General features: G+C 42.1%; 1 protein-coding gene across 1 annotated transcript; it reads left to right on the forward strand.

Moving 5' to 3' along the window:
* Positions 1 to 6653: 6653 nt before the first annotated feature.
* On the forward strand, positions 6654 to 11924 carry dlb (deltaB). Its single transcript, XM_044369575.1, has 7 exons — positions 6654 to 6890; positions 6980 to 7219; positions 7478 to 7535; positions 7640 to 7897; positions 8925 to 9286; positions 9869 to 10085; positions 10335 to 11924. The coding sequence occupies exons 1-7, from the start codon at positions 6840 to 6842 to the stop codon at positions 11048 to 11050; spliced, it is 1902 nt and encodes a 633-aa protein (XP_044225510.1). The 5' UTR covers positions 6654 to 6839; the 3' UTR covers positions 11051 to 11924.
* Positions 11925 to 12563: the final 639 nt, after the last annotated feature.

Below are 12563 nucleotides of genomic sequence, written 5' to 3' on the forward strand. Positions count from 1 at the left end.
CATTTCTCACATTAGAAGAGAGTTGGTCGACATCTGGCAGAAAGACTCATGGATTTAGAAGGGCACAATGTAAAGGGGAAAAAAATCTATCCATCGATCTGTCCCTCTGCAAGTCTATATGTAAGTTTCCTCCCCCTTTCTATAGCCCCGGTTGACCCCTGTGGCCTTTCCTTTTCTTCAGTTTTCACCCCCACCTGTTCTCATTCCCTCGTTCCTCCCAACTCCCTCTTTCATCTCCCATCTGCCACTGAAGCTGCTGCTGGACAGTCTGGGCCGGGGAGGAAAGGTGGGACTGAAGGAAGGCAGATCTGTCTCTCAGCTTGGATTAAATAATGATCATGCCTCCTTTTGTGCCCCAACAAAAGAGTAATTATACATCTGCTGCGAAGCCAAACAGTTTTATCTGCCTCATCATATCTGTTGTTTTGGAAAGGATTTGTGTGATGTGGTCAGTGACTCATAGAGACTGATTTGTTCATTCCATATGTTAAGGCAACATTCAGAATGTGTCTTACAAAAACAACAACACACAGCCACAGCAGAGAAACCGTCTATTGACTCAAAAGTTTGTGTGATCCTAGGACAACTATAGTACAATTTTTACTCAATCTTTGAAGATGCATAAAGAAATTCCAGATGACACATCAAAATACAGTATGTAACATACATACTGTATTTTGTTGCTGCCTGTACTCAAGCTCTGTGCAACAAGAAAAAAAAAATCAGGTTCTTTTATATGATAAGGAAATCCTACAATACTAGAAACAGGATAATTAAGCCAAGCACAGGACAGGTTTAACACAGGGGATGATCATGGTTTCAACAGAAGAGAGAACACTTGACAGCAACAGAGGATCGAGAAACACCTGAACCAAGCCACATTATCAACTATGCAACACCCTATGTTATCAAATTATAGATGTTGTTATGGACAATGTTGTTTTTTTTTTTCTATTACATTACTTTAATTTGGCAGACGCTTTGGTCCAAAGCAACTTACAGTAAGTGGGTTCAAACTCAAGAGGAAGTAGAGCCAGATGTCACCAAGAATTGGAAGCGCAACAACTTGTGTTAAAGAACTACATCGCAAGGGCTTTTTTTTTTAAAGAAGTGAGATGTGACAATCTGAAAAGATGAGTTTTAGTCTGTGGTGAAAGATGAGCAGTGCAGTACTCTGCTTTCCTAAATTAATCAGGGGGCCTTGACTGAGACGAGCAACCACTCTGGCAAACGCAGTGCCTTGCCGGATGGTGTTGCGTTGCAGCAAAAATTGAACCAGGTTCTATTTTTTTGCTGGATGACTCTGTGTTGTTTTGCTGTGTCAACCCACTGCCCCCATTCAAATGAATTAGAGGGCTGCGATTTTCACACAAGGCTCAGTGAGTCTGAACATGGCTTACTGCTATGATGTTTGGTGGGTTACATCCAAGTTTCTTGCTGTCCGAATTGACACCACCACAGCACTGTCAGTGGTGATGGACAGGTCTCAGCACAGCCATCTTTTTCCCTGAAGGGACACAAACTCAGTCTCACACAGGTTGAGCTCAAGGTGGCATCCATTCCAAGATGTCTGTCACACAAGCTGTGATGCGTGTCTCCACCTGAGTGTTAGAAGGAGGGAAATGGAAGAACAGTTGGGTGTCATCAGCATTGCAGTGGTAGTAGAAGCCACCTGAGTGTATGACAGAACTGTGTAGAGGGAGAAGAAGAGGGAGCCCTGGACTGAGCCTTGTGGAACTCCTGTTACCAGGTTGTGTCGTTCAGACACTGAGCAACCCGTCAGGAATTATGACTCTTGTCCATCAAAAGTAAAGAAGGAAGTGGAGTGACGTTGTTATAGAGTCAAAGAGTCTACAGAGGGAGGAGGCAGGGATGGATGGATGGGTCAAGAAAACACTGGACCTGAACACTGGTGACCTCTACTACTTTCCTGTTTCCTACAACAATCAATGTGGGTTTCTTTGAACAGCAACCGCTGTCATTTCCTAACCATAACCAAATGGTTGTTATTGTAGCCTTGATAAAGTCCACTAACCTTAACCGAGTGCTCATTTAAACCCAAACCATGATATTTCACTAAACATAAACAAGTTATTTTTGTGGCTAGCCAAACCGTAACCAATAGTGATTTGTGATGGTTTTGGAAGGCACTGACAAATGATATGATATGTTCCTGTCGATGGAGGCGTCAGATCAGAAAACAGTTATTTGTGTTGTTTGGGAGGGCATGGACAGCCTTTTAATTTGTAGGACTTGTTGGTTCTGGAGTGATAGACATTAATTTGATGTAAAATACTGGAATACATAGAATACATCTGTGTAAAACATATTAATCAACTGGTTTTGATTGTGTTGTTCTGTGGAATAGTGGAATAGGAGTTGAATAGGAGTTGATGAATGGTACATGCTGGCTGATTGTTATGGACATAATGATTATAAATAATGATGAAATATGTAGACAAAATGAATGATTATGAAGGAAATGTGTTCATATTAAACTAATGTAATGTTTAATGTTGCCATTTTGAAATCCCATCTTAATCCCATATTTTTTTGCATAACTGCATGAATGCTTTTATTTCTTCTGTCAGTTATTTAGCTATTTATTGCCATTTTAATTATCAAAATGTAAGTTTTATTTTTTGTAGAGTACAGTAAATGTTTATGTATTGTGAAAGTAAGGGAAATGGGAAACTTCAGAGTCTGGAGGAAAGTTGAAGTAAAAGTAGAGTTTGTCATAGGAACAGATACCTGAAAAAACGAGAAGTAATTGTCCTAAAAAAGTTTCACCACCTGAGACAAGGGGCAGCAAAGAAAAGTACAGTATTTCTGTCTGTATTACTGTTAGTCAGCTCTCCTGCAGTAGTCTGGAGGAGAGCTGAAGGAAAAGTAGATTTCCTAAAGTAGGCACAGATGGCCCGACGAAACAAGAAGTAAATTACCTAAAACGGTTAAAAACACTAATTTCACAACCTGTGATGCAGGACAGTAAGGAAATAAGATACAGTACTTCTGTCTATATTATTGTTAGTCAGCAATTTGCCTAACAATGCACCTCCAGACACTTCATGCTCCCTTTGACTCAACCCATAAATTTGCTCAATGGGGAGGCGGCAGAGCTGTGTGCATTTTTTGGTACCCACAGTGCTCCAGCATCCAGCATCTTAATGAGATCAACTAATCAACCAAATGACATGCATAAATATGAGGCTGTATGTACACACACATGCACACACAACATCACACCCACCAGACACCCATTCCACACCTCCTATTGTCCCCCAGTCAGACAGCAGGCTGGGGCTGCAGAAGTGGCCAAACAGGCTGACTTCCCCCCTGAGGGCCTGCATGGGTCAGATTTGCAGCAGCTCCCCCTCTCTTTCTCCATGTGTCCTTTGGGAGAAGGATCTCCAAGCTGCTGTTAGTGAGCTGTAGATGAGGCAGATGCTGGCCACTCTGACTAATGGGAGGTCTGCGGGGGGATGACATGACTCCTCTTTGGTTCCCATGCCCCGTGGCACGCTCATGTCACACTCTTGCAAATAATACAGATGACAGGGTGCACTGTCCATCTGCTCTGCGGACACAAAGACACACACAGCCTCCTCCGCAGAGAGGTGCAGCAGGTACTGCTGGATAGACACAGTGCATACATTTAGAATGAGTGTTTCTGTCTCTCCCAAAGGACAAGATGATGTATGGCCATGTGTGTGTGACACGAGGGTGTTGTAATGTAAGAGATATGAAAAAATGTACAGGAACATATGCTAGACACACACTCACACACTTCATAGTTACAAGTGTCAAATTGTCAAACATAATACTGTACACATACTTTCATATGCAAACACAGGCAAACATTGACTGGAGGAGAGAGTCACTGTGTCTTTTCTGTTTGCTGAAGAGTAGCAGGAAGGTGTCTTTAGTCTTTTTATCAACCCAGATATATATCATTACAATTCTTCCCTTGTGAGATGATTGTTTAAAATATATATATATGTGTATATATATATATATTTCTTATTATTTCAAATCCAGGAAGGGGGCTAAAATATCACGATACTCAAGACGAAGAGCAGACACTGAGCCTATACCTGGCTCACTCATTCAGTGACTATAATATCCATTTATTTGGCAGCTCTTTACTCACATTAGAGGATTACTTTTTGACCATTTTTTTATATGTTTCATAAATTTTATTTTGAGATATTGGGGGAGGGTGTTTATATATATATATATATATATATATATATATATATTTTTTCTTTTTAAGTCAAGGGAGGGTCAAAAGAAAATATTAATAGCAAGATGGAGGGCTTGCTTTAAAAAAACATCAAGTTAAATGTAAGATTTGACCCCCTCCTTATCACAATTTTTTTTCCACTGCTTTTGTTAATATTGTTTGGATTAGTTACTTAATCACTGAAATAAGTCAAAACAGAGTGATTTGTTGAAGAAATTCCAACTTTGACTGTATGAGAAAGTAGATATAGCTTACTGATACTAAACCAAACTCATGACTGAGACAGTTTTATAGAGCACATGAGAAAAGTTGACCTTAAATAAAATAAAATAATTAAAATATGATAAAATGAAAAACACCTCCTCATACATGTGTACTGAAAAGATTTTTCAAATGTTAAGGGGACATGTGTTTACTGCAAGTTGTACTGTCTATAAGAAAATGATTGACTAAAACAGTGGATTACAAAACTGTAATATTATTCTACATTCTGCAGTAAATGTAGGGAATTTGAAATTGTCCTAATTTTATCAGGACCCCCTCCCCCTATGGCATTCCATGGAAGTCCTTGGCCCCATTTTTAAGGCGACTGTTCTAGACAGGATTTGACATAAGTGTGTGTGAAAGACCACCAGAACTTCAACTACAGGCTGCTCATACTGCTGACAGACACTTCGGGCATCTTTATACTTTGCTTTATTGTTTATGTTGCAGGGAAGCGTGCCAGGATATACAGGGGCCACTTCAGGCACGCGTCCTTTTTTTTCATTATAATATCAATAGGTCCCCCACCCCCACCCTCCCTCTATCACCATCACACACACACACACACACACACACACAACCCAAAGCACATGCTTGTGCAGTGTGAGATTAATAAACAACTCTGGTTTTACTTTTAGGATGAATGGCTTAGCTTAGAAATTTCATCCGGTTGTCATCTTGAAATCTTTAGCTTCATGTCAGTTTGTTCAAATGTTTGTCCTAATGAATGTTTTCATCTACATTCAGATACATCTAACTTCCATCGCAATGATTATTTGTATTAATGTACAGTGTCATACCCATGTGACAAAATCAATAACCAGCAATGTGTTGGGATACAAAGTGGTTAAACTTACCTCCGAAGCGGTCAGCATAAGGAAAATAACCAAATACAAATCAACGGAGTCAGTAAATGATTTATTATTTTTAGGGCCCTTAAAAACCCCCATGTTGTAAACCACATCTCTGCCAGCGACAGGTGCTGGAACCGACAGGCGACCAGAGTTCCTTCTAATCAATAAGGGGTTAGCGGTGTGTGTGTGTGTGTGTGTGTGTGTGTGTGTGTGTGTGTGTGTGTGTGTGTGTGTGTGTGTGTGTGTGTGTGTGGAAGTGTGGAAGTGTGTGTGTAAGTGTGTAAGTGTGTGTGTGTGCTGAGAGGGACGCTTTGGGGAGACAATAGCCGGGTTTGGAGCCACACGGTCGACCGTGCCGTTGATTACCATACAGCTGTTCGCATGAGGTCTAGACAAAGGCAACATGATAGTCCAAACTCTGCAGGACCCCCCTACCCACACGGGCACACACTCTTCTTACCCCCCACCCCCCGCACCCTTCTTCAGCCTTCAGAGCACAGCAGAAGAGGTCTGAATAGCCGCTAGACGCACAATGCGGTCTTATCCGGGACCTGCCCACTCTTTGTCACCTCACACGCGTCAGAGTAATTATAATGTTGGATGTAAAGAAAGAAAGGCTACGTGCTATTCTTCCCCGCTTCCTTCTGATCTTTGTTTAGGAAAGCTCCAGAAAGAATAAAACCTTTCTAAACAATGATCTACAGGCCCGAAAACGATGTTAAAGTTAATTGCTGAGGTGATGTTTGATGAAATGCAGGAGGCATTAGTTAGTTGATGTCTTGGCACGCTCATTGTTTGAAAAAAAACTCTGAAAGTCTAAATAATTGTACTTTCACGTACTTTCATTTTTCATTTTATAGTCAGTTTTGGAGGGAAGCTCATTCCTACCACACTGCTGTTCATAAAAAAAGAATTGTTCAATTTGACTCCTCTAAAACTTGAATAGTTTGTTATTAAACTTCTATCAAATTGGCCTGTTGTTGAATGTTGGTCTACTTCGTGCTTTTGTAATGATTCCGTCCCATCACTCAGATCAGTTTACATTTTTCTGGGTGATTAAGATTCATCCAGTAATACTAAACATATCTGCCTTGCGCCAGCTTCTTATACATATTCCTATCAAGAAGTTTGGCCAGATGTAATGTGGGTTGTCTAAATCCCCTGACAGGCCCCTTGTGTCAGGCTGCTCCCCTGAGGTCTGCTCCGGCTCCACCTCTTTGCCTGTGACGCGCAGCATTAGAGGGTATAAAACCACTCTGCGCCTTTACGCACCAGAACCAAAACAAGTGTAGTGCCGACCATAGGACAGCGGATAAGAAGAAGACGCGTATTTAAGAGACACCAAAAGGACCACAGAGTTCAAAGTGATGAAACTTTTTTGAAAGATTTTCAGTTTTCTTCAGCATCTTCTGGGAATATTATTGCACACAACGAATGCGGACATTCACTTAAAACTGGAAAGCAAATTCTGAGAAGAAATGGCACATCTGCACCTGAGATACCTCTTGGCTTTGGCCTTAGTGCACGTGGTAAGTTGTTTTATGTTTGTGCTTAAGTAACAATCTCAAAATGCCTTTACGAACGGCGCGCGTCTGATGTCATTTTTCTATCATTACAGGTCTTTTCCTCCGGTGTGTTTGAGCTGAAAATTCATTCATTCCACACGGCGCAACGCATCTGCAGAAGACACAGGGACTGTCATATATTTTTCAGGATTTGCCTAAAACATCCAGAGGATGTGATCTCAGCAGAGCCGCCTTGCACCTTCGGGACCGGACACACTAACGTCATCAGGGCCGATCACACCTCGATTTCTAGCAGCGCTCCCATCAGGGTGCCATTCCACTTCAAGTGGCCGGTAAATGGAAAAAATAATTACACAAGTAAATCCAGTATAGGAAAGACTCAGTTCTACGTTTGAGTTTTAATCTGAAATAATTGCTTGCGAAAAATTCCGAGTTACCATCATAAAAAGTTTTGAAAACTGCATAAATCTTCCCTTTCCAATTTTAATGACTGTTACCAAAAGCCATAGTTGATCTATCACGGTCAAATGAGTGCGTAAAATACTCATATGAACTATATGCATAACTGAACTCACTTCTTTCTGTTTCAGGGAACATTTTCATTGATCATTGAAGCCTGGAACGCTGAATCCCCGACTGAATACACAGGTAGGTTATATCTTCCGGTCCATACAATGGATTAAATACATTTTCCACGCACGCAGCTTCTGTGCAAGATGCTAATTGTTTAAAAATACGTATTTCTTCTGCAGACAACCAGAACAACCTTGTAAGCCGTCTGGCGACCAGGAGGAGACTTGCCATCGGCGAGGACTGGTCCCAGGATGTGCACTTTGGCGAGCAGAGCGAGCTGCGCTATTCCTACCACGTCTTCTGCGACGAGTACTACTTTGGAGACGGCTGCGCTGACTACTGCAGGCCGAGAGACGACACGCTGGGCCACTACACCTGCGACGAGGAGGGCAACCGCATCTGCCTGGAGGGCTGGAAGGGAAACTACTGCTCTGAACGTAAGTGTGCCTGAGTAATTACTGATGTGCCACTGAGCAAGGCACTCAAACCCTACACTAGCTCCCTGCGTCTAGTTCAGTGACTGGCTTGTGGAGGGAGCAGGAAAAAAAGAAATTTATTTTATGGATACTAGAAAAGTAACTGAAAATCTTCTTATCACATGTATCTTTTTCTGTAGATTGATGGTACTAAAGATGAATCTAGAGTAAAAATTTAACCCGACTTCATTCGATTTTTCCATCTTCTATATCACAAAAATGGTCAATTTGTAAAAAAAAAAACCTTTAAAAGAAGGATGGCTTCAAACTGCATCATCATGATATTCTTCTTTTAATATACAAAACAGTGTAAAACAGCATTTTACAAATCACCATATGAACATACACCCGAGTGGGTAAAAATTCTTAGAAAATGTAGAGAGTGGAGACAACTAAAGACATGTGTACTTGAAGTGAAATCATAAAACAGGAACACAACACAACATTTGTAAGATAAGAATACCCAACAATAAAATACTAGTCTCAAGTTTCTTGAAGGCATGGATAAAAAGTGTTTTTTTTTATCTTACAACTCAGCTCATGGTTGATGTTTTGATCTCCTGAACAGACACTTCAGGCAAGAATCTATTCAGAGAGTAGTCTTTCCTTTATCTGAGTGATGTCCTGTAGCGTTGTGTTTTACTCTTCTGTAAGACAGTCTGTGGTGTTCCATCTGCCTTTTGTTCTCTGTTACAATGAGAGAAAGAGCTGTGGCCCCCATTAGACACACACATTTTTCAAGGTGATCTGTGTGTGTGTGTGTGTGTGTTTGTGTGTGTGTGTGTGTGTGTAATGAGGAGGAGATAAAAAGAAAGCATTTCTCTCCGGCAGTGTGCCTACCAGCTGCTTGGCTTAATACTTAACCAACAGTGAAGTCTGGAACAGGGCTGGGGTCAGACAGGGGGCCCTGTACATGTGTGTGTGTGTGAGATGTATGAGAAGGCGTACCCATTGTAATCACACACCCTCCCCTCCCTCTCCTCCCCAGCCATCTGCTCGGCGGACTGCAGTGAGAGGCACGGCTACTGCGAGGCCCCAGGGGGCTGTACGTGTCGCATGGGCTGGCAGGGCCCCTCCTGCAATGAATGCGTCCGCTACCCAGGCTGCCTCCACGGGACGTGCAGCCAGCCATGGCAGTGTAACTGCCAGGAGGGCTGGGGGGGCCTCTTCTGCGACCAGGACCTCAACTACTGCACCAACCACAAGCCCTGTGCCAACGGAGCAACCTGCACCAACACAGGTCAGGGCAGCTACACCTGTACCTGCCGGCCCGGCTTCGGAGGCACCAACTGTGAGCTGGAAACCAACGAGTGTGACAGCAACCCCTGCAAGAACGGAGGCAGCTGCAATGTGAGTACACAACTCTGTTTAGTTTAAATTGGCACTAATATTAAAGTACTTTTAAAGAAACAAAACCATCACAGAGAAGATTGTCAACCTCTGCTGGTCTACAACAAATGTTGCACTTGATTTTGCAAAAAAACTGCTGGATTGGGTTTATCCTAGTTCTACTATTTAAAAGGATAATTCAACGTTTTGGGAAATACACTTTTTCACCTTAGAGTGTTAGAGTTAGATGAGAAGATTGACAAAACTCTTATTTCTTAACATCCTGGCGTCTCCGTTGGTTAACCATTGGTTGGTCATTTTTACATTTTTACACTTGGGATTTTGTAAACAAACGAGATATAACATGTTAATTAGTGAGCTTTTGAGGCACTGATAGATTGATTCTTTTTACCTGTGGACAGACGCTAGCTGTTTCCTCCTGTTTCCAGTCTTTATGCTCATCCTTTGTTCCAACCTTCAAAACAAATGGAGCAATCCCAGGAATAGAAGTCTTATTTACTAACTCACACAATCCCTGCCAGGCTGAGACCATTTCTAGATATTTCCTCCTTAACATTAAGTTTTTTCTTTCTCTGTGCACAGGACCTGGAGAACGACTACTCATGCACCTGTCCACAAGGATTCTACGGTAAGAACTGCGAGATCATTGCCATGACGTGTGCCGATGGTCCCTGCTTCAACGGCGGCACCTGTGTGGAGACAATGACCGGAGGCTACACCTGCCGCTGCCCTCCTAGCTACACCGGCTCCAACTGTGAGAAGAAGCTGGACCGCTGCAGCAACAGGCCCTGTCTGAACGGTAAGCAGGCAAGAGAGTCCACAGCTCTGGCGACATCTTGTGGATGAAGTGCAAATCTGCAGTTTCTTAGCTGAATACGAGCCTTTTTAGTGAATAGGTGTTAATGTCAACACTCCTGCATGAATGCGCTTGCAGCAGCTTACTACAGAGACAGCGTTAAATGTAATCCAATTAACACTCATCTTTAAAAACACTGCATGTCATCCTTGATCTGCTGGATGCTGAACAGAATAATTCTCCCCTCTGCAGGTGGCGACTGTCTGGACCTCGGCCAAAGTGTCCTGTGCCGCTGTCAGGCAGGCTTCACTGGTGCCAACTGCCAGGTCAACATCGACGACTGTGCTACGAGCCCCTGCCAGAACGCCGGGACCTGCCAAGACGGTGTGAATGACTACACCTGCTCCTGCACCCTGGGGTACACTGGCAAGAACTGCAGCGTGCGCTCAGATGCCTGCGGCGCCCGTCCTTGCCAGAATGGTGGCACCTGCTTCACTCACTTCACTGGGCCAGTTTGCCAGTGCCCTAAAGGCTTTATGGGTCCAAGTTGTGAGTTCACACTTCAGCCCAGTTTCAAGCCTGCTTTGCGCCAAACCTCCCAGCCCTCCTCAGCCACCCTCACCGTCTCCTGCGTTCTGGCTGTCCTAGTGCTGGTTCTGGTGGCCGGCATTATCTTCCTGAGGAGGAGAAGGAGACTGCAGGGAAGGAAGCAGCTGAGCGACATTGCAGTTTACAATGACTTGGAGACGGTGAACAACCTGGGAGGAAGCGAGAGAGAGGCCTTCCTCGGTCCGAACGGCCTGTTCAAGATCAGCAACAGCACGGCCCGCCTCAGCCTTTCCCTCTGCCCGGACGGAAGATCCGGGTACAGGCAGAATCCTGTGGAGAGCGGCCGGGTCAGAGGCGAGCGTCAGGACTTTATGTGGAGGGACGAGGCCGGCCTGGGCTCTGGGGCAGGGCTGAGATGAAGCAGCACAGAATTCAGAGAGAGAACACAGACATTCACACAGGAGAAGAAGGATATTAGCACTTGCTGCTCCTCTCTCTTCATGTAAAGTGAAGACAGGAGCAAATTCATGAGCTGAAAGCCGCTCTGCTCATGTTGAAGATGACTTCAACAAAATATTGACAAATGAACTATTCTGATGAAGATGATTTACAAAGATTATTGACAAAGTATGTGGGGCAAAGCTCTTCCATGTTTAAGACCCAAAGAGACAAATAACACGATCGACTTTTCATTGGACCTATAACACAAACCAAATACAGGAAGTCACAATACTTTGAACACCTTTGGAAAACCCGCCCAAGAAATAAGTTTGATTGCTTTATTGTCTTTAATATCATTACTTTGTTTAATTGCTTCTTTTTATTTTTTTTTACACAGCATTTTTGTTTTGCTTTTCAATCTTCCTTTGGCCATTATTTCCTTATTGTGAGTACCATCATTTTTATTCTTTATATTATTTATTTATTTGATAACTTATGTTCATGGCTTCACTTTGATTGTTACAGATGTAGAAATATATTTATATGATGCTGAATGAAGACCGACGCTTGATGTTGTATCTGGATGTTATATTGGCTGCAAAGGATGTGTGAAATATCCCAAAGATATTCAGTGCAGGGATATAAGGAAAATGTGCTTTATCACACAGTCAGCCACTACTGTAATTTATATAAATACATATATGTATACAGTATATACTACTGATCACATTGCTCTTTCATGTGCCATTTTGTGTTCATGCCAAAGTTTGTGTTATGTTACATATTTTCATTCATATTTAATTTCATCATGTTGTGGTTGTGATATGGAATAAAAGATCTGTTTTGATACGATTCTGGACTGAAGTCACTTCTTGTAGTTAGAGGAAATTAAGATCATATCAGAGAAGTGTCACATTTTGCATTGTATAGGTGGTTAATAGCCTTGGTACTTTAGTTTGTCATGTTATGGTGATTATTTTCATTTCATATTATCAATTAATTTGCTGAGTGTTTTCTCAGTTCACTGATTTATTGTTGAGTCCCAGAAAATAGTTGCAAATTGCTTGTTTTGTCCGACCAAGAGTCCAAACTCAAAGATATTTAATGTATAATGACATAAAACAGAGAAAAGCAGCACACTGGAAAAGCTGGAACTAGAAAATCTTGGCTTTAAACATAAATCAATATATAATCAAAATAGTAACTGATTAATTTTCTGTTAATTGACTAATTGAGTAACCAATTAATTATCTTAGCTCTGGCAGAGTTCACACCAACTGTATGAAACACCATTTAAATGAGATATTATGTAAGATGTTATGATGTGTTGGTTCTGTAATATCTAAGCATGCAGTTAAGCATGTCGACCTCTTGCATTGTCACACTTATGGCTTCTGTTCTGATTGGCTGAAATACAGTCCATGCAATATGTAAAACATAAGACATAAACACAAACATGTGACTACTCAACAATAAAAGAGTAAAATAAAA

Source organism: Thunnus albacares, chromosome 13 (genome assembly GCF_914725855.1).
Source record: "Thunnus albacares chromosome 13, fThuAlb1.1, whole genome shotgun sequence".
Classification (NCBI taxonomy): domain Eukaryota; kingdom Metazoa; phylum Chordata; class Actinopteri; order Scombriformes; family Scombridae; genus Thunnus; species Thunnus albacares.